The 18,177-nt window shown below is 40.0% G+C and overlaps 1 protein-coding gene across 1 annotated transcript in view; it reads left to right on the top strand.

Annotated features, from left to right (window-relative positions):
* LOC128699612 (A disintegrin and metalloproteinase with thrombospondin motifs 10-like) overlaps positions 1 to 17,667 on the top strand; it is a 57,455-nt gene extending 39,788 nt beyond the window's left edge. The window contains exons 15-21 of the mRNA XM_070099349.1: positions 2,896 to 2,991; positions 3,611 to 3,739; positions 3,915 to 4,010; positions 4,995 to 5,109; positions 7,337 to 7,512; positions 7,827 to 7,976; positions 17,010 to 17,667. Of these exons, the coding sequence (XP_069955450.1) occupies positions 2,896 to 2,991; positions 3,611 to 3,739; positions 3,915 to 4,010; positions 4,995 to 5,109; positions 7,337 to 7,512; positions 7,827 to 7,976; positions 17,010 to 17,081 (834 nt within the window). The 3' untranslated portion in view covers positions 17,082 to 17,667. The remainder of the gene's footprint in view (positions 1 to 2,895; positions 2,992 to 3,610; positions 3,740 to 3,914; positions 4,011 to 4,994; positions 5,110 to 7,336; positions 7,513 to 7,826; positions 7,977 to 17,009) is intronic.
* Positions 17,668 to 18,177: the final 510 nt, after the last annotated feature.

The raw sequence follows: 18,177 nt of genomic DNA on the forward strand, positions 1-18,177 counted from the left end.
CTCGACAGTAAACAAAAGAAGATTGCTGTGGACCCAACTGAATGGTTTGATGGAAAGTAATTTATTGTTCTTTAACCCGGATTAATTTTGTTTTCAGTGACTTCAAAGTTTGGAGACTACTAGAAATAGTCCGAGAAAGTGAGTTCCCTGTCAGAGACTGGCAGGCTGTGAATGGCTGAGTGGATTTGTCTGTAAGTTCTATGCTCTGAACATCAGTGTGTCAGGGACCCAGCAAAAAACTATTTATTTGCTAAAAAAAAAAAACAGTCATATACAAAGTACAATGTGGCACCTCAATTACTGTACTCCTTGGAACACAAGAGTCAGTACCTGGCCTGCCGGGCTGTGGTTCATATGTCAGTTTGCATGTGGCCAGGAGTAACAGCCTGGTTGAGCAGGCCTTGATCCACCAAGAGGACTCATCATGGACCAGGCAACGGGGGCATTGACCCCCAGAACACCCTCCAAGTATACTCCAGGAAGTTGGAAACAATGAATGAGGAGGTGGCCATAGCTGCAATGTTTATGATAGTGACAAGTATTATACATAACTCTGTTGTGAATATGATAATTCACAAATGTCCTTGGATTACTCGATCTGAAAGAAGCAACCACATGCCCTACTCCACCTGAGGATTTCTAACTGTTGGCATACATGGCAAAAGAATGAAAATGTAATTCAAAGCATTCAAGAAAGAGTGAGTGTTTGTAGCAGACATGAACTTTTGGGCATTGAAGGGAAGAGGAGAAAACTCAAGTCATCAGAACTTTCAAGGAGTAAGTGGGAAAAGTATTATACAGGATGAATGCAAAGGGAAATAAATTAATGTTAATAAAACTCAATGTACAGTGCCAGCACTCTGAAGGAGGGGTGTTAATGTTGCAGTTTTATAACTAGTGTCAGCATGCCACTGGCAAGACAGTGATGGAATGAACGATGAGTTTTTTCTTTCTCGGGCCACCCTGCCTTGGTGAGAAATGGCCATGTGTTAATAAAATAAAAAATAAAAGTTCATGTACAAATTAAAGATGTATAATAAATCTGATTGATGATTAAAAGAATTAGTTTACTTAAGTCAGTAATTATCATGTACATGGGAGTATTGTGAGGGTCATAGAAGCAGATAGGCATCTCATCAATCCTGCAAGGGGATGTTTGTCTCTGTATACAGGTTCTTGACTGGAGAAGACCAAAAAGCCTGAAACATAATCCTTGATAATGAATGGGATCAAGTTTAGAAAGATTAACTGGTGAGTTTAAGGAATATATGTTTGGTCTCTGTGATCTAGCTTTAACAATTTAGGGCTGCATGTGGGTTTATGTGAGACTTCTATGACCTTCAACAAGCAAAGAAAAAGAAAAGAAATTTGATTATCCCATTCTAAGATAGGGAAACTATACAGGTTGATCAGGCCCAGATCCACTGGGAAGCCTGGTCATGGACTGGGCCACGGAGGCGTTGATCCCTGGAATACCCTCCAGATAGGTATAATTTTATCAGTAAAAAGTTTTAAACCCCTAGGTAGTAGGTTGGTAGACAGCAACCACCCAGCCAGGTACTACTGTTCTGCCAAGTAAGTGTGAAACAGAAACCTGTAATTATTTTACATGATGGTAGGACTGCTTGTGTCTTTTTTCTGGCTCATAAACATACAGGATAACAGGTATATCTTGCTACTTCTACTTAGGTCACACTACACATGCATGTACATACATATATATTTACACATCCATCTGGGTTTTCTTCTTATTTTCTTAATAGGTCTTGTTCATTATTTCCTCTTATCTCCATGGGGAAGTGGAAAAGAATTCTTCCGTAAGCCATGAGTGTCGTAAGAGGCAGCTAAAATGCCCGGAGTAAGGGGCTAGTAACACCTTCGGTATTAATTAGGTCACCCTGCCTCAGTGGGATACAGCCAATTTGTTGAAAAAAAAAATTTAAACCATGCAAGATGACCCAGTTGAAAGCACAATCATTAGTATATTGAAGAGAGGTTACAAAGAGTCTGACAAGTGATAAAAAATACACAGTTGCAAAGAAGAATTTTATTGAGATGTTTCACTTGTGGAGCAGACTTCTTCAGTCAATACACAGGGAAACACAAAGAAATTTATACAACAAACATAGTTGGGCGAGTGGTCAGTGAGGTCCCTGTGTGGGTGAATGAAAGATGGGGGCACTGCAGGAAGCCTACCAGCTCTTTCAATAACCTGTTGATGTAAGATGAGTTTAGATTAAGGTTTGGCTAATGTGAAAGTTCTTTCATTCTGTTAGATGTATTTTATGTACAGATCAGCAAAGCTTCCTGGCATCTGTCTTGTTTTGTCCATTTCTTTTTGACCACCAGGGTATTCTTCCAAGACATCATGTGTATAGGTTTTATTTGTTCAAACCATACCACGGGTAGGAACTGAACTCGTAGCGAGTCATAAAACTCAATCCCCATCCATGGTATGGTTTGTTTGCAATAGTGTCATTACAATTTCGTGACTTATTCATTCAAGTCCTGCAGGCACACAGATACCTCCAGTAGCTTACAGATCAGGTTGGAGGTAATTTAAGGTGTTCAATCCCTTAGCTTTGATAGAAAGTACTGTATTCAGTTCCTCAGTCTTGATAGCAAGTACTGTATTCAGTTCCTCAGCCTTGACAGCAGGTACTGTATTCAGTTCCTCAGCCTTGATCTTAAGCAGACACACAGTAAAAATGTCTCGCCAATAAATACCCAGTTGCAGCATATGTGCCCCACTCATTAACTTGTTGGTATTGTATACCATTAATGTAATGGCCCTCACAGTGCTTTTCATGAATACAGCATTAACATTTAATACAAGACAAAGCTGTTTATGTTTGGGTGTTTAGAGTAAGAATTAAACTGTTACCATGGTTGCAGAGTGTATGCGCTTCAGTCATGTGTCGCAGTCCCAATCGCATCGGATACTTCAAGGCTGGACCTGCCCTAGATGGGACATTCTGTGGCAACAAAAGTGTAAGTGATATTTAACTATTAACTATTGGTAATAAAAAATAATACCTGTTTTTTTTTACACATCGACTGTGTCCCACTGAGGCAAGGTGACCCGAAAAAGAAACACATTTACCATCATTCACTCCAATACTGTCTTGCCAGAGGTGCCAGTGCTACAGTTAAAAAGCTGCAACATATCTCCACCCCTCCTTCAGAGTGCAGGCACTGTACTTCCCACCACTGAACCCAAATGGGTCATGTAGCAATGCTAACTATTCACTAGTATTTAACATTGTTCACATGTTACTCAGATCCCACACTCAAGACTCCCTAGCATTAACACACACAATCTTTACAGTGTGCTGTTGTGAAAAAGAGCCAAATATAATTTTGTAATTATAGTAATGTGGCTAATGATTAAGTAAATCCCCCATCTTATGGATTAAAATCCCTTGATGTTAGTGTCAAGGTGGGATGTGATATTAATATGGTATCTTAGTTGATAGATCCTAAAATTAACCCAATGCAGTATAATGGGAATTATCTAACAACTGATTGTACTGCAAAGAAAATAAATCAAGATGAATGTTGTGTGTTGGAGTATCATAAGGATGTATCAGTAATAGATACTGTGTGTCAGTGGTGTATCGCAGGTGTGTGCACACGGTGGAGGATGGACACAGCACCCAGTGTGGTGGCCGGTGGGTGGGGAGACTGGCACCACAACCAGTGCACCTCTGGCTGTCTCTTCAACGCTCGTGGTGTCCAGGTGAGTCCTCACTCACACCTCATTTTATTCCTGATTCTATATAACAAACAATGAAAATATAGAATTCAAATGTTAAAATGAAGAAGGCAAGCTTGGACCATTTGAAACAAAACTGGAATACTGTGTACAAATAAAGTAGAACAGATGTACATACAGCATTATGTACATACTGCAGGTTTCACAGCGCACCTGTTCGAATCCCAAGCCCAAGAACACTATTGAGCGCTGCCAGGGCGTCTCCACCCTCCTCCATACCTGTGACGATCAAGAGGTAACCCATTCATCCCTACAACAATCGCCACAATAAATATACATTAGCATAACTATTAACCCTTAAACTGTTCAAACGTAGATCTACGTTGACATGCGTAGCGCTCCAACCTTTATTTTCACCATTTGAAAGCGTGTAAAATTGGACATAGATCTATGTTCGGAGCACTATGCATGTCAATGTAGATCTACGTTTGGACAGTTTAAGGGTTAATGAACATCATGATAATTATATACTTTAAGCATTTTTCAATGTGTTAGTATAGCCAGAGTATGAGTACACCTACCATCCGACTTACGACCTACTCGACTTAAGAACGTAAGAAAGGAACACTGCAACAGGCCTGTTGGCCCATACTAGGCAGGTCCTTTACAATTCATCCCACTAACAAAACATTTGACCAACCCAATTTTCAATGCTACCCAAGAAATAAGCTCTGATGTGCAAGTCCCACTCAAATCCAACCCCTCCCACTTGTGTACTTATCCAACCTAAATTTGAAACTACCATGTTTTTTTACGCCAGATTTCTGGGAAATAAAGAACCGTTTGTGTTGTACACAGTGTTTATCCTAAACCTTTTGGTATAAAATACAGTACTAACAGCATAAAAAGTAAAGTAAAAAATGAAATACCAAAATAAAACAATAAAATAAGATCATTACAAAAGTGTGTTGTTGATGTTCAGTAGTAATGTTTGACTTACGTCCATTTTGACTCGTGACCGGTTGGTCGGAACCAAGCTTGGTCGTAAGTCGGATGGTACCTGTCCTCATAAGAGTTGCAGAAATGTTTATTTTTTAAAATATTCTTATATTTGTTTTATATTAATAAATTTAAGAAATACAATAAGAATAAAATAACTGGTTTACAGTGAAACATAATGAATAAAACAGTATACTATATGCAGCATAAATTGGTAGGGTAATAACACTGCTTTACGTTAATGCAAGGCATGTGTCTGCGTGTGTGTGTGTGTATGCAGGTATGCAAGGGACGCAGGATGGCAGTGACAGAGTATGCTGACAAAAAATGCAATGAGTTCTCCACAGTGGTGACTGACCTCCAGCCCATCGGTGCTCAGGCACCCCACAACCCAGGTGAGCATCAGTCGGTGCCACTAGACTTATACTGCCTCTAACACATCTGCACCTCCACCACCACACTCATTCCATTACCACCACCTCAGTCATAATTATGACAATGAAAGAAAGACAATACAATCATTTTAGGGCATGTTTAACGGAAAAGTTTCATTTTTGGGACCTTGGTCATTCCGAATGTGCATAAGAGTGGGAAAAACATTAGCCTATATGTATAGTCATTAAAGCCCATGAGTAGAAAAGAGGTCCGGTAGTATATCACCTGACTGGTGTGTCCAGTGGCGGATAAAACGAAGCTTGTATGATTATGTGTTCCAACATGGCGGTGATACTATAACTTTCTGCTTTTGTGTGACTGCTAGTTATAGTAGTAAGGGAAGCTTCTGAACAAAGGCATCTGTAGAGATTAGATTCTGTGAAAATTATGTATTGTAAGATTGTTTTTCCTACCTTTATGTTCCTCACATTTTGAGTGACAATAGTCCCAGGATGGAAATGTTTGCATTAAACATGTCCTAAAAGGATTACACTTTGTCTTTTCCACTACTTGTAAATATCACACGCAGTGCCTGTATATTCATCTTATCATACATCAGTACTTAGTTTCTTCAGTGAGACTGATTTAGTGAAAGTGTTGAATGATGAAAGATTTTTCTTTCTTTTTGAGTCACCCAGCCTCGGTGGGAAATGGCCATGTTAAAAAAAAAATTTAATACATTTAGTAATGTATTTTTTAATTATCATTAGTATATACACTGCATTGAATTCTATGAGGTGAATCATAGAATTGATGAGGGAAAAAGAGTGAGTGGTGCACTTAGGAGTCTGTGGAGACAGAGAACTTTGTCCTTGGAGGCAAAGAGGGGAATGTATGAGAGTATAAAACGCTCTTATATGGGTGTGAAGCATGGGTGATGAATGTTGCAGCAAGGAGAAGGCTGGAGGCAGTGGAGATGTCATGTCTGAGGGCAATGTGTGGTGTGAATATAATGCAGAGAATTCGTAGTTTGGAAGTTAGGAGGAGGTGCGGGATTACCAAAACTGTTGTCCAGAGGGCTGAGGAAGGGTTGTTGAGGTGGTTCGGACATGTAGAGAGAATGGAGCGAAACAGAATAACTTCAAGAGTGTATCAGTCTGTAGTGGAAGGAAGGCGGGGTAGGGGTCGGCCTAGGAAGGGTTGGAGGGAGGGGGTAAAGGAGGTTGTGTGTGCGAGGGGCTTGGACTTCCAGCAGGCATGCGTGAGCGTGTTTGATAGGAGTGAATGGAGACAAATGTATTTTTTAATTATCATTAGTATATACACTGCATTGTGCTTGTTACATATGGTGTATGTAACATTTGTCAGGAACAAACATAAACAACTGTTCCTTGCTACAGTTCAGAATTACTTTTGTCCATCCCATAATTTTCTCATTGGTTCCATCATACTATACAATCTATTACATAAATTTGCACCTAGATAAGAGCAACAAATACAACAATATATGGTGGAAGCATGGGAAAATAGCCTCTTTGTGTTTATTCTTAAGTTGAACACCATTCTGTAAGCTTATAATATTTGACTGTATAATGCATTGTTTATGCTTGAAGTTATTTACTGCAGATTTATACTTTAAATGCAATTAACCTAAATGATGATATTGTAGCTGGAATAATTCAGAAATAACCCTCACTTAAGAGAAGAAACTTTAAATAATATTTTGTTCCTTCTTAGAGCATTATCAAGTCACAATTGAGTAAGAAAAAGCAGAGAAGACCATAAGACAGGTCAGAAAGAGGGAGGGGGAAAGATGGTAGCAGCAGCAGTAGTAGTAGTTGTTGCTGTAGTAGTAGTAGTAGAAGCAGTAGTAATAGAAACAGTAAAAATCATGTTGGTAGTAGTGATAAATTGCATCTCAAAGGGATGGAAAAGCAATTAATCCCACCCTCTAACATAAATCCCCAAGGGGCTCACAAAAGAACAAAAAAAAAAAAAAAAAAAAAATGCACTGTAAAAAGTCTGATCATCTACGCTAGGAAAGAGAGAAGAAACAATTAGAGCAAAAGTTAGAAGACAGGGAAGACATAGGAAATAGAAATACAGAAGACAGATTAAAACAAAGTGAAGGCAGAAGTCATTTGAAGTTTTCTCTGTAAAGTGTGGGTTATATGTGAAACTTAATGACATACAATATGGTACTGTATTGTAGTTAAGCAAAATAAAGTTTAATCCTTGAGAGTTCAGGTCGTCAGTGGCAGGCATGCGCCATCTTCTGCAAACGAGCTTCAGGAACATGGTACTCACCTAGAACTGATCTCAGCTACTTGCCACATTTTGACACCTACTTTCCTGATGGTACTCCATGCCATGAAGACGCTGGAAAGCAATTCTACTGCCAGCGTCATCAGTGTCTTCCTTTGGTCAGTTAATGGTTCTTATTCAGTAACATTATATTCAGGGGAAAGTGCTCAATCCATAAGGGTCATATAGAAGCCTGGGAATGACAGGTAATCACATCTGATCCATGAAAAGGGAAGGCAAGAGACTTTCACCAGCAGCAACACTCCTCCTTTGAAAAATAATCTATAATACCTTTGTGATTACATTTCTACCAGAGGTGCAAATATCAATATCCTTCCAGACTTAAAGGTTTTAAGGTTTTTTCTTGATTCTTGACAGTGCATATTACATAATTTTAAGATCAATATAATTTGTTCACTCGTGTGTTAAACAGGGGGAACGAGAAGCCAAGTTCCTGCAGAATCCTGACCCAGAGTGGGATGTTCATGTGTACCAAAATGCTCCACCACAACCTTCCAACAATACTGTCCCTGTGCAGGTGACCAAAATTTTCGAGCTCACCAAAAATATGGCTCCACTTCAGGTAAGATAGTGTTATTCCATCCTTCATTTGTGATCAAACCATTCAACAGCCATCTGCTTTTTGACCTGTGCCTTTGAAAGCACCACAGACTTCAAATTTATTAATTCTTTATTCTCTGCAAAATATTCTTCACAACACACACTAATCTGACATGGCAGTACCACTGCCTCCAGCTTCCTCCTTCCTTTAACATTCAGAGACTGTGCCTAACACCTATACATGTGTTGGCACCACTATATTTTAACTAGTAGCTCTGGCAAGAGTAAAAGTACTTCTTCTTTCAACAAACCGGCTGTATCCCAATGAAGCATTGGGATACACAAAAGTTTCTCTTTTTAACTTTAGTAATGCATACAGAAGGGGTTACTAGCCCCTTACTCCCGGCATTTTAGTTGCCTCTTATGACACGCATGGCCTACTGAGGAAGAATTCTGTTCCACTTTCCCATGGAGATAAGAGAAAATAAACAAAAACAAGTAAGAAAATAGAAGAAAACCCAGAAGGGTGTGTATACATATGCTTGTACATGCATGTGTAGTGTGACCTAAGTGTAAGCAGAAGTAGCAAGATGTACCTGAAATCTTGCATGTTTATGAGACAGAAAAAAAGACACCAGTAAACCTACTATCATGTAAAACAATTACAGGCTTTCGTTTTGCACTCACTTGGTAGTATCTCCCTGGGCAGTTGCTGTCTACAAACCTACTACCTAGAAGTTGCTGTCTACAAACCTGGAGAGAAGGGGTGCTTGGAGTTGGAGAGTTGTGCAGGAGTAGAAGGGGTTACCAGCCCCTTGCTCCCGGCATTTTAGTTGCCTCTTATGACACGCATATTTCTACTGAATCTATTATGCAGATACAAAAAATGAGCAAATTATATTGAAGTTAGCATACAATTTAGACAAACTACACAAGACAAAATGTTTAATAAAACATCTGAATTATAGTTTAGCTCTTATTCATGTGGTTATATTCTTGTCTTGTGGTTATATGCTGGTGTCTTTTGTCTGTCTCATAAATATATAATATATGCAAGATTACAGGCATGTCTTGCTACTTCTACTTACACTTAGGTCACACTACACATACATGTACACGCTTATTTATACACACTCATCTGAGTTTTCTTTGATTTTATCTTAATAGTTCTTGGTCTTATTACTTTTCCTTTTATATCCATGGGGAAGTGGAATAAGAATCTTTCCTCCGTAAGCCATGCGTGTTGTAAAAGTCAACTAAAATGCCGGGAACAATGGGCTAGTAACCCCTTTTCCTGTAAAGATTACTAAAAAGAATAAGAAGAAGAAAATTGTCAAAGTGGGAAGTCTGAATGTGCGTGGATGTTGTGCAAATGATAAGAAAGAGATGATTGTGGATGTTATGAATGAGAAGAAACTGGATGTCCTGGCTTTAAGTGAAACAAAGCTGAAGGGGGTGGGAGAGTTTCAATGGAGAGGAATAAATGGGATTAGGTCAGGGGTTTCAAATAGAGTTAGAGCTAAAGAAGGAGTAGCAATAATGTTGAAGGATAAGCTATGGCAGGAAAAGAGGGACTACAAATGTATAAATTCAAGGATTATGTGGAGTAAAATAAAGATTGGATGTGAAAAGTGGGTTATAGTAAGCGTGTATGCACCTGGAGAAGAGAGAAGTGTAGAGGAGAGAGAGAGAGAGATTCTGGGAAATGTTCAGTGAATGCGTGGAGAGTTTTGAATCAAGTGTGAGAGTAATGGTGGTTGGGGATTTCAATGCTAAAGTGGGTAAAAATGTTATAGAGGGAGTAGTAGGTAAATTTGGGATGCCAGGGGTAAATGTAAATGGGGAGCCTTTAATTGCGCTATGTGTAGAAAGAAATTTGGTAATAATACATATTTTATGAAAAAGAAGATAAATAAATATACAAGGTATGATGTAGCACGTAATGAAAGTAGTTTGTTAGATTATGTATTGGTGGATAAAAGGTTGATGGGTAGGCTCCAGGATGTACATGTTTATAGAGGGGCAACTGATATATCGGATCATTATTTAGTTGTAGCTACAGTTAGAGTAAGAGGTAGATGGGAAAAGAGGAAGGTGGCAACAAGTAAGAGGGAGGTGAAAGTGTATAAACTAAGGGAGGAGGAAGTTCGGGCGAGATATAAGCGACTATTGGCAGAAAGGTGGGCTAGTGCAAAGATGAGTAGTGGGGGGGTTGAAGAGGGTTGGAATACTTTTAAAAATGCAGTATTAGAATGTGGGGCAGAAGTTTGTGGTTATAGGAGGGTGGGGGCAGGAGGAAAGAGGAGTGATTGGTGGAATGATGAAGTAAAGGGTGTGATAAAAGAGAAAAAGGTAGCTTACGAAAGGTTTTTACAAAGCAGAAGTGTTATAAGAAGAGCAGAGTACAGTGGACCCCTGCATAACGATCACCTCCGAATGCGACCAATTATGTAAGTGTATTTATGTAAGTGCGTTTGTACGTGTATGTTTGGGGGTCTGAAATGGACTAATCTACTTCACAATATTCCTTATGGGAACAAATTCGGTCAGTACTGGCACCTGAACATACTTCTGGAGTGAAAAAATATTGTTAACCTGGGGTCCACTGTATATGGAGAGTAAAAGAAAGGTGAAGAGAGTGGTGAGAGAGTGCAAAAGGAGAGCAGATGAAAGAGTGGGAGAGGCACTGTCAAGAAATTTTAATGAAAATAAGAAAAAATTTTGGAGTTAAACAAGTTAAGAAAGCCTAGGGAAAGTATGGATTTGTCAGTTAAAAACAGAGTAGGGGAGTTAGTAGATGGGGAGAGGGAGGTATTAGGTAGATGGCGAGAATATTTTGAGGAACTTTTAAATGTTGAGGAAGAAAGGGAGGCGGTAATTTCATGCACTGGCCAGGGAGGTATACCATCTTTTAGGAGTGAAGAAGAGCAGAATGTAAGTGTGGTGGAGGTACGTGAGGCATTACGTAGAATGAAAGGGGGTAAAGCAGCTGGAACTGATGGGATCATGACAGAAATGTTAAAAGCAGGGGGGGATATAGTGTTGGAGTGGTTGGTACTTTTGTTTAATAAATGTATGAAAGAGGGAAAGGTACCTAGGGATTGGTGGAGAGCATGTATAGTCCCTTTATATAAAGGGAAAGGGGACAAAAGAGATTGTAAAAATTATAGAGGAATAAGTTTACTGAGTATACCAGGAAAAGTATACGGTAGGGTTATAATTGAAAGAATTAGAGGTAAGACAGAATGTAGGATTGCGGATGAGCAGGGAGGCTTCAGAGTGGGTAGGGGATGTGTAGATCAAGTGTTTACATTGAAGCATATATGTAAACAGTATTTAGATAAAGGTAGGGAAGTTTTTATTGCATTTATGGATTTAGAAAAGGCATATGATAGAGTGGATAGAGGAGCAATGTGGCAGATGTTGCAAGTATATGGAATAGGTGGTAAGTTACTAAATGCTGTAAAGAGTTTTTATGAGGATAGTGAGGCTCAGGTTAGGGTGTGTAGAAGAGAGGGAGAATACTTCCCGGTAAAAGTAGGTCTCAGACAGGGATGTGTAATGTCACCATGGTTGTTTAATATATTTATAGATGGGGTTGTAAAAGAAGTAAATGCTAGGGTGTTCGGGAGAGGGGTGGGATTAAATTATGGGGAATCAAATTCAAAATGGGAATTGACACAGTTACTTTTTGCTGATGATACTGTGCTTATGGGAGATTCTAAAGAAAAATTGCAAAGGTTAGTGGATGAGTTTGAGAATGTGTGTAAAGGTAGAAAGTTGAAAGTGAACATAGAAAAGAGTAAGGTGATGAGGGTATCAAATGATTTAGATAAAGAAAAATTGGATATCAAATTGGGGAGGAGGAGTATGGAAGAAGTGAATGTTTTCAGATACAGTGGACCCCCGCATAGCGAACGCCTTGCATAGCGAACATTCCGCATAGCGAACGCTTTGATCGCTAAAATTTTGCCCCGCATAGTAGACAAAAACCCGCTCAGCGAACTTCGTCCGAGACGCGTCCAATGTGCGGCCTCAGCCAGCCTCACATGTGCCGCCTGTCCCATTGTTTACCAGCTAGCCTCCGCGGTAACATTCAAGCATACACTCGGAATATTTCGTATTATTACAGTGTTTTCGGTTCTGTTTGTTGAAAATAAGTGACCATGGGCCCCAAGAAAGCTTCTAGTGCCAACCCTGTGGTAAAAAGGGTGAGAATTAGTATGGAAATTAAGAAAGATTTTGAAGGGTTTGGGGCTAACCCTGAGAAGCCTATGCCAGTTGTGGAATCCATTGTGCCTACTTCAAAAATTAAGGAAATGTGTGCACAGTGGGTTGAACTGCAAACCTTTATGGATGAAAATCACCCTGACACAGCTGTTGCAAGGCGTGCTGGTGACTATTTCAATGACAATGTTATGGCCCATTTTAGACAAATCGTAAAGGAACGGGAGGTACAGAGCTCTATGGACAGAAAGAAGTCCAGTGACTCTGAAGCTGGTCCTAGTGGCATTAAAAGAAGAAGGGAAGTAACCCCGGAAAAGGACTTGCCTCCTCAAGTGTTAATGGAAGGGGATTCCCCTTCTAAACACTAACACTCTCTCTCCCCTCCTCCCATCCCATCAATCATCACCAGATCTTCAATAAAAGTAAGTGTCATGTAATTGTGCATGCCTTTTTCAGTTTGTGTGTACTAAAATTAACATTTTTTTGTGGTAAAAAAATTTTTTTTTCATACTTTTGGGTGTCTTGCACGGATTAATTTTATTTCCATTATTTCTTATGGGGAAAATTAATTCGCATAGCGAACATTTCGCATAACGACCAGCCCTCTTGCACGGATTAAGTTCGCTATGCGGGGGTCCACTGTACTTGGGAGTTGACGTGTCGTCGGATGGATTTATGAAGGATGAGGTTAATCATAGAATTGATGAGGGAAAAAAGGTGAGTGGTGCATTGAGGTATATGTGGAGTCAAAAAACGTTATCTATGGAGGCAAAGATGGGAATGTATGAAAGTATAGTAGTACCAACACTCTTATATGGATGTGAAGCTTGGGTGGTAAATGCAGCAGCGAGGAGACGGTTGGAGGCAGTGGAGATGTCCTGTCTAAGGGCAATGTGTGGTGTAAATATTATGCAAAAAATTCGGAGTGTGGAAATTAGGAGAAGGTGTGGCGTTAATAAAAGCATTAGTCAGAGGGCAGAAGAGGGGTTGTTGAGGTGGTTTGGTTATTTAGAGAGAATGGATCAAAGTAGAATGACATGGAAAGCATATAAATCTATAGGGGAAGGAAGGAGGGGTAGGGGTCGTCCTCAAAAGGGTTGGAAAGAGGGGGTAAAGGAGGTTTTGTGGGCTAGGGGCTTGGATTTCCAGCAATCGTGCATGAGAGTGTTAGGAGTGAATGGAGGCGAATGATACTTGGGACCTGACGATCTGTTGGAGTGTGAGCAGGGTAATATTTAGTGAAGGGATTCAGGGAAACTGGTTATGTTCATATAGTCGGACTTGAGTCCTGGAAATGGGAAGTACAATGCCTGCACTTTAAAGGAGGGGTTTGGGATATTGGCGGTTTGGAGGGATATGTTGTGTATCTTTATACGTATATGCTTCTAAGCTGTTGTATTCTGAGCACCTCTGCAAAAGCAGTGATAATGTGTGAGTGTGGTGAAAGTGTTGAATGATGATGAAAGTATTTTCTTTTTGGGGATTTTCTTTCTTTTTTGGGTCACCCTGCCTCGGTGGGAGACGGTCGACTTGTTGAAAAAAAAAAAAAAAAAATATTCTTGAAGGTTGAATATAACAAGAGGATAGCATTTTTTTTTCCCCCAAGTCGGCTGTCTCCCACCGAAGCAGGGTGACCTAAAAAGAAAGAAAATCCCCCCAAAAAAAGAAAATACTTTCATCATTATTCAACACTTTCACCACAGTCACACATAATCGCAGAATACAACAGTATTCTATGTTTATAGAGGGGCCACAGATATATCAGATCACTTTCTAGTTGTAGCTACACTGAGAGTAAAAGGTAGATGGGATACAAGGAGAATAGAAGTATCAGGGAAGAGAGAGGTGAAGGTTTATAAACTAAAAGAGGAGGCAGTTAGGGTAAGATATAAACAGCTATTGGAGGATAGATGGGCTAATGAGAGCATAGGCAATGGGGTCGAAGAGGTATGGGGTAGGTTTAAAAATGTAGTGTTAGAGTGTTCAGCAGAAGTTTGTGGTTACAGGAAAGTGGGTGCGGGAGGGAAGAGGAGCGATTGGTGGAATGATGATGTAAAGAGAGTAGTAAGGGAGAAAAAGTTAGCATATGAGAAGTTTTTACAAAGTAGAAGTGATGCAAGGAGGGAAGAGTATATGGAGAAAAAGAGAGAGGTTAAGAGAGTGGTGAAGCAATGTAAAAAGAGAGCAAATGAGAGAGTGGGTGAGATGTTATCAACAAATTTTGTTGAAAATAAGAAAAAGTTTTGGAGTGAGATTAACAAGTTAAGAAAGCCTAGAGAACAAATGGATTTGTCAGTTAAAAGTAGGAGAGGAGAGTTATTAAATGGAGAGTTAGAGGTATTGGGAAGATGGAGGGAATATTTTGAGGAATTGTTAAATGTTGATGAAGATAGGGAAGCTGTGATTTCGTGTATAGGACAAGGAGGAATAACATCTTGTAGGAGTGAGGAAGAGCCAGTTGTGAGTGTGGGGGAAGTTCGTGAGGCAGTAGGTAAAATGAAAGGGGGTAAGGCAGCCGGGATTGATGGGATAAAGATAGAAATGTTAAAAGCAGGTGGGGATATAGTTTTGGAGTGGTTGGTGCAATTATTTAATAAATGTATGGAAGAGGGTAAGGTACCTAGGGATTGGCAGAGAGCATGCATAGTTCCTTTGTATAAAGGCAAAGGGGATAAAAGAGAGTGCAAAAATTATAGGGGGATAAGTCTGCTGAGTATACCTGGTAAAGTGTATGGTAGAGTTATTATTGAAAGAATTAAAAGTAAGACGGAGAATAGGATAGCAGATGAACAAGGAGGCTTTAGGAAAGGTAGGGGGTGTGTGGACCAGGTGTTTACAGTGAAACATATAAGTGAACAGTATTTAGATAAGGCTAAAGAGGTCTTTGTGGCATTTATGGATTTGGAAAAGGCGTATGACAGGGTGGATAGGGGGGGAATGTGGCAGATGTTGCAAGTGTATGGTGTAGGAGGTAGGTTACTGAAAGCAGTGAAGAGCTTTTACAAGGATAGTGAGGCTCAAGTTAGAGTATGTAGGAAAGAGGGAATTTTTTTCCCAGTAAAAGTAGGCCTTAGACAAGGATGTGTGATGTCACCATGGTTGTTTAATATATTTATAGATGGGGTTGTAAGAGAAGTAAATGCGAGGGTCTTGGCAAGAGGCGTGGAGTTAAAAGATAAAGAATCACACATAAAGTGGGAGTTGTCACAGCTGCTCTTTGCTGATGACACTGTGCTCTTGGGAGATTCTGAAGAGAAGTTGCAGAGATTGGTGGATGAATTTGGTAGAGTGTGCAAAAGAAGAAAATTAAAGGTGAATACAGGAAAGAGTAAGGTTATGAGGATAACAAAAAGATTAGGTGATGAAAGATTGAATATCAGATTGGAGGGAGAGAGTATGGAGGAGGTGAATGTATTCAGATATTTGGGAGTGGACGTGTCAGCGGATGGGTCTATGAAAGATGAGGTGAATCATAGAATTGATGAGGGGAAAAGAGTGAGTGGTGCACTTAGGAGTCTGTGGAGACAAAGAACTTTGTCCTTGGAGGCAAAGAGGGGAATGTATGAGAGTATAGTTTTACCAACGCTCTTATATGGGTGTGAAGCATGGGTGATGAATGTTGCAGCGAGGAGAAGGCTGGAGGCAGTGGAGATGTCATGTCTGAGGGCAATGTGTGGTGTGAATATAATGCAGAGAATTCGTAGTCTGGAAGTTAGGAGGAGGTGCGGGATTACCAAAACTGTTGTCCAGAGGGCTGAGGAAGGGTTGTTGAAGTGGTTCAGACATGTAGAGAGAATGGAGCGAAACAGAATGACTTCAAGAGTGTATCAGTCTGTAGTGGAAGGAAGGCGGGGTAAGGGTCGGCCTAGGAAAGGTTGGAGAGATGGGGTAAAGGAGGTTTTGTGTGCGAGGGGCTTGGACTTCCAGCAGGCATGCGTGAGCGTGTTTGATAGGAGTGAATGGAGACAAATGGTTTTTAATACTTGACGTGCTGTTGGAGTGTGAGCAAAGTAACATTTATGAAGGGGTTCAGGGAAACCGGCAGGCCGGACTTGAGTCCTGGAGATGGGAAGTACAGTGCCTGCACTCTGAAGGAGGGTGTTAATGTTGCAGTTTAAAAACTGTATTGTAAAGCACCCTTCTGGCAAGACAGTGATGGAGTGAATGATGGTGAAAGTTTTTCTTTTTCGGGCCACCCTGCCTTACACCCTGCCTTGGTGGGAATCGGCCAGTGTGATAATAAAAAAAAAATAATAAAAATAATAATAGAAGAATATACGTATAAAGATACACAGCAACCTATGAAGATACACAGCAACCACCCAGGGAGGTACTACCGTCCTGCCAAGTGAGTGTAAAATAAAAGCCTGTAATTGTTTCACATGATGGTAGGATTGCCGGTGTCATTTGTCTCTCATAAATATGCACGATTACAGGTACATCTTGCTACTTCTACTTACACTTATGTCACACTACACACATGTACACATTTATTTATACACACTTATCTGAGTTTTCTTTGATTTTATCTTAATAGTTCTTGTTTCTTATTACTTTTCCTTTTATATCCATGGGGAAGTGGAATAAGAATCTTTCCTCTGTAAGCTATGTGTGTTGTAAAAGTCAACTAAAATGCCAGGAACAATGGGCTAGTAACCCCTTTTCTTGTAATGATCACTAAAAAGAATAATAAGAAATATTTTGAGGATAGCATATCCTAGAAAAATTGCTTAGGCATTTGAGGTTAGTGTATGAAATATGACGGTAACCAAATAGCTATGTTTAGTCAACACGTACCCTGAGAGCTAACCAATTTTTTTTCCATCAGTCTGAGCCCCTGGATTTGTACCATGTGGAAAATGAGGCCCTGTGGGAAGATGATGACTACCTCCATGTCTGAGCCTCCAGACCAATACCAGATGGAAAACGAGGCCCTGTGGGAGGATGACAACTGCCTCTATCTCTGAGCCTCTGGACCTATACCACACGGAGAACAAGAACCTGTGGGGAAAACAACGACTATCTCCATGTCTAAGCTCCTGAATTTGTACCACACGGAGAATGAAGACCTGTGGGAAGATGACTACTTCCACATTTCAGCTCCTGGATGTATCATTTGGAGAGAGGATCTGTGGAAAGATAACTCCACATCTAATGCCTCACCCCACACTCCATGTCAAGCTCACAACCACTACAACAATCATAAAAGGAAGTAGCCGTAACATCCTTTACAAAACAATGGTGGTTTTGTAATTTAATACTAGCATGATGTCTGAACAAAAAAAAAAATGATCTTGTGGAGAAAAACATTCAGTGAGTCTTGAACAAAGACTGAGCATGGAGTTTAATAATAATACTGTAATAATTTTTAACACCTTGCCCATCTCCCACCGAGAGAGGGTGACCCAAAAAAGAAACACTTTCACCATAATTCACACATAATCAGCCTTTGCAGAGGTGCCCAGATACAACAGTTTATATGTCCCTCCAAACAGACATTATCCCAAATCCCTCCTTTAAAGTGCAGGCATTGTACTTTCCACCTCCAGGACTCAAGCCCAGCTAACCGGTTTCCCTGAATCCCTTCACAAAATATTACCCTGCTCACACTCCAACAGCTCATCAGGTTCCAAAAACCATTCATCCTATTCACTCCTATCTAACACGCTTCAACATGCCTGCTGCATGTCCAGGCCCCTTGCACATAAAACCTCTTTAACACCCTCCCTCCATTCTTTTCTAGGTTGACCCCTACTCCTCCCCTCCACTACAGATTTATACATCTTCCAAGTCATTCTATTTTGCTCCATCCTCTCTAAATGACCAAACCATCACCAATAATAATAATAATAATGACATGGGTTTAAACTGACAAAGGTCACATTGGACTTAACCAATAAATTTATTTCAGCTTAGAGCAGCATAAAAGAGCACTCTAAAGATCTAAATGAATGTTCTTGAGTATTACTTTGAGCACTGTATGAAAGCCATGAACA

The sequence above is a fragment of the Cherax quadricarinatus genome, chromosome 67 (assembly GCF_038502225.1).
Source record: "Cherax quadricarinatus isolate ZL_2023a chromosome 67, ASM3850222v1, whole genome shotgun sequence".
Lineage (NCBI taxonomy): Eukaryota > Metazoa > Arthropoda > Malacostraca > Decapoda > Parastacidae > Cherax > Cherax quadricarinatus.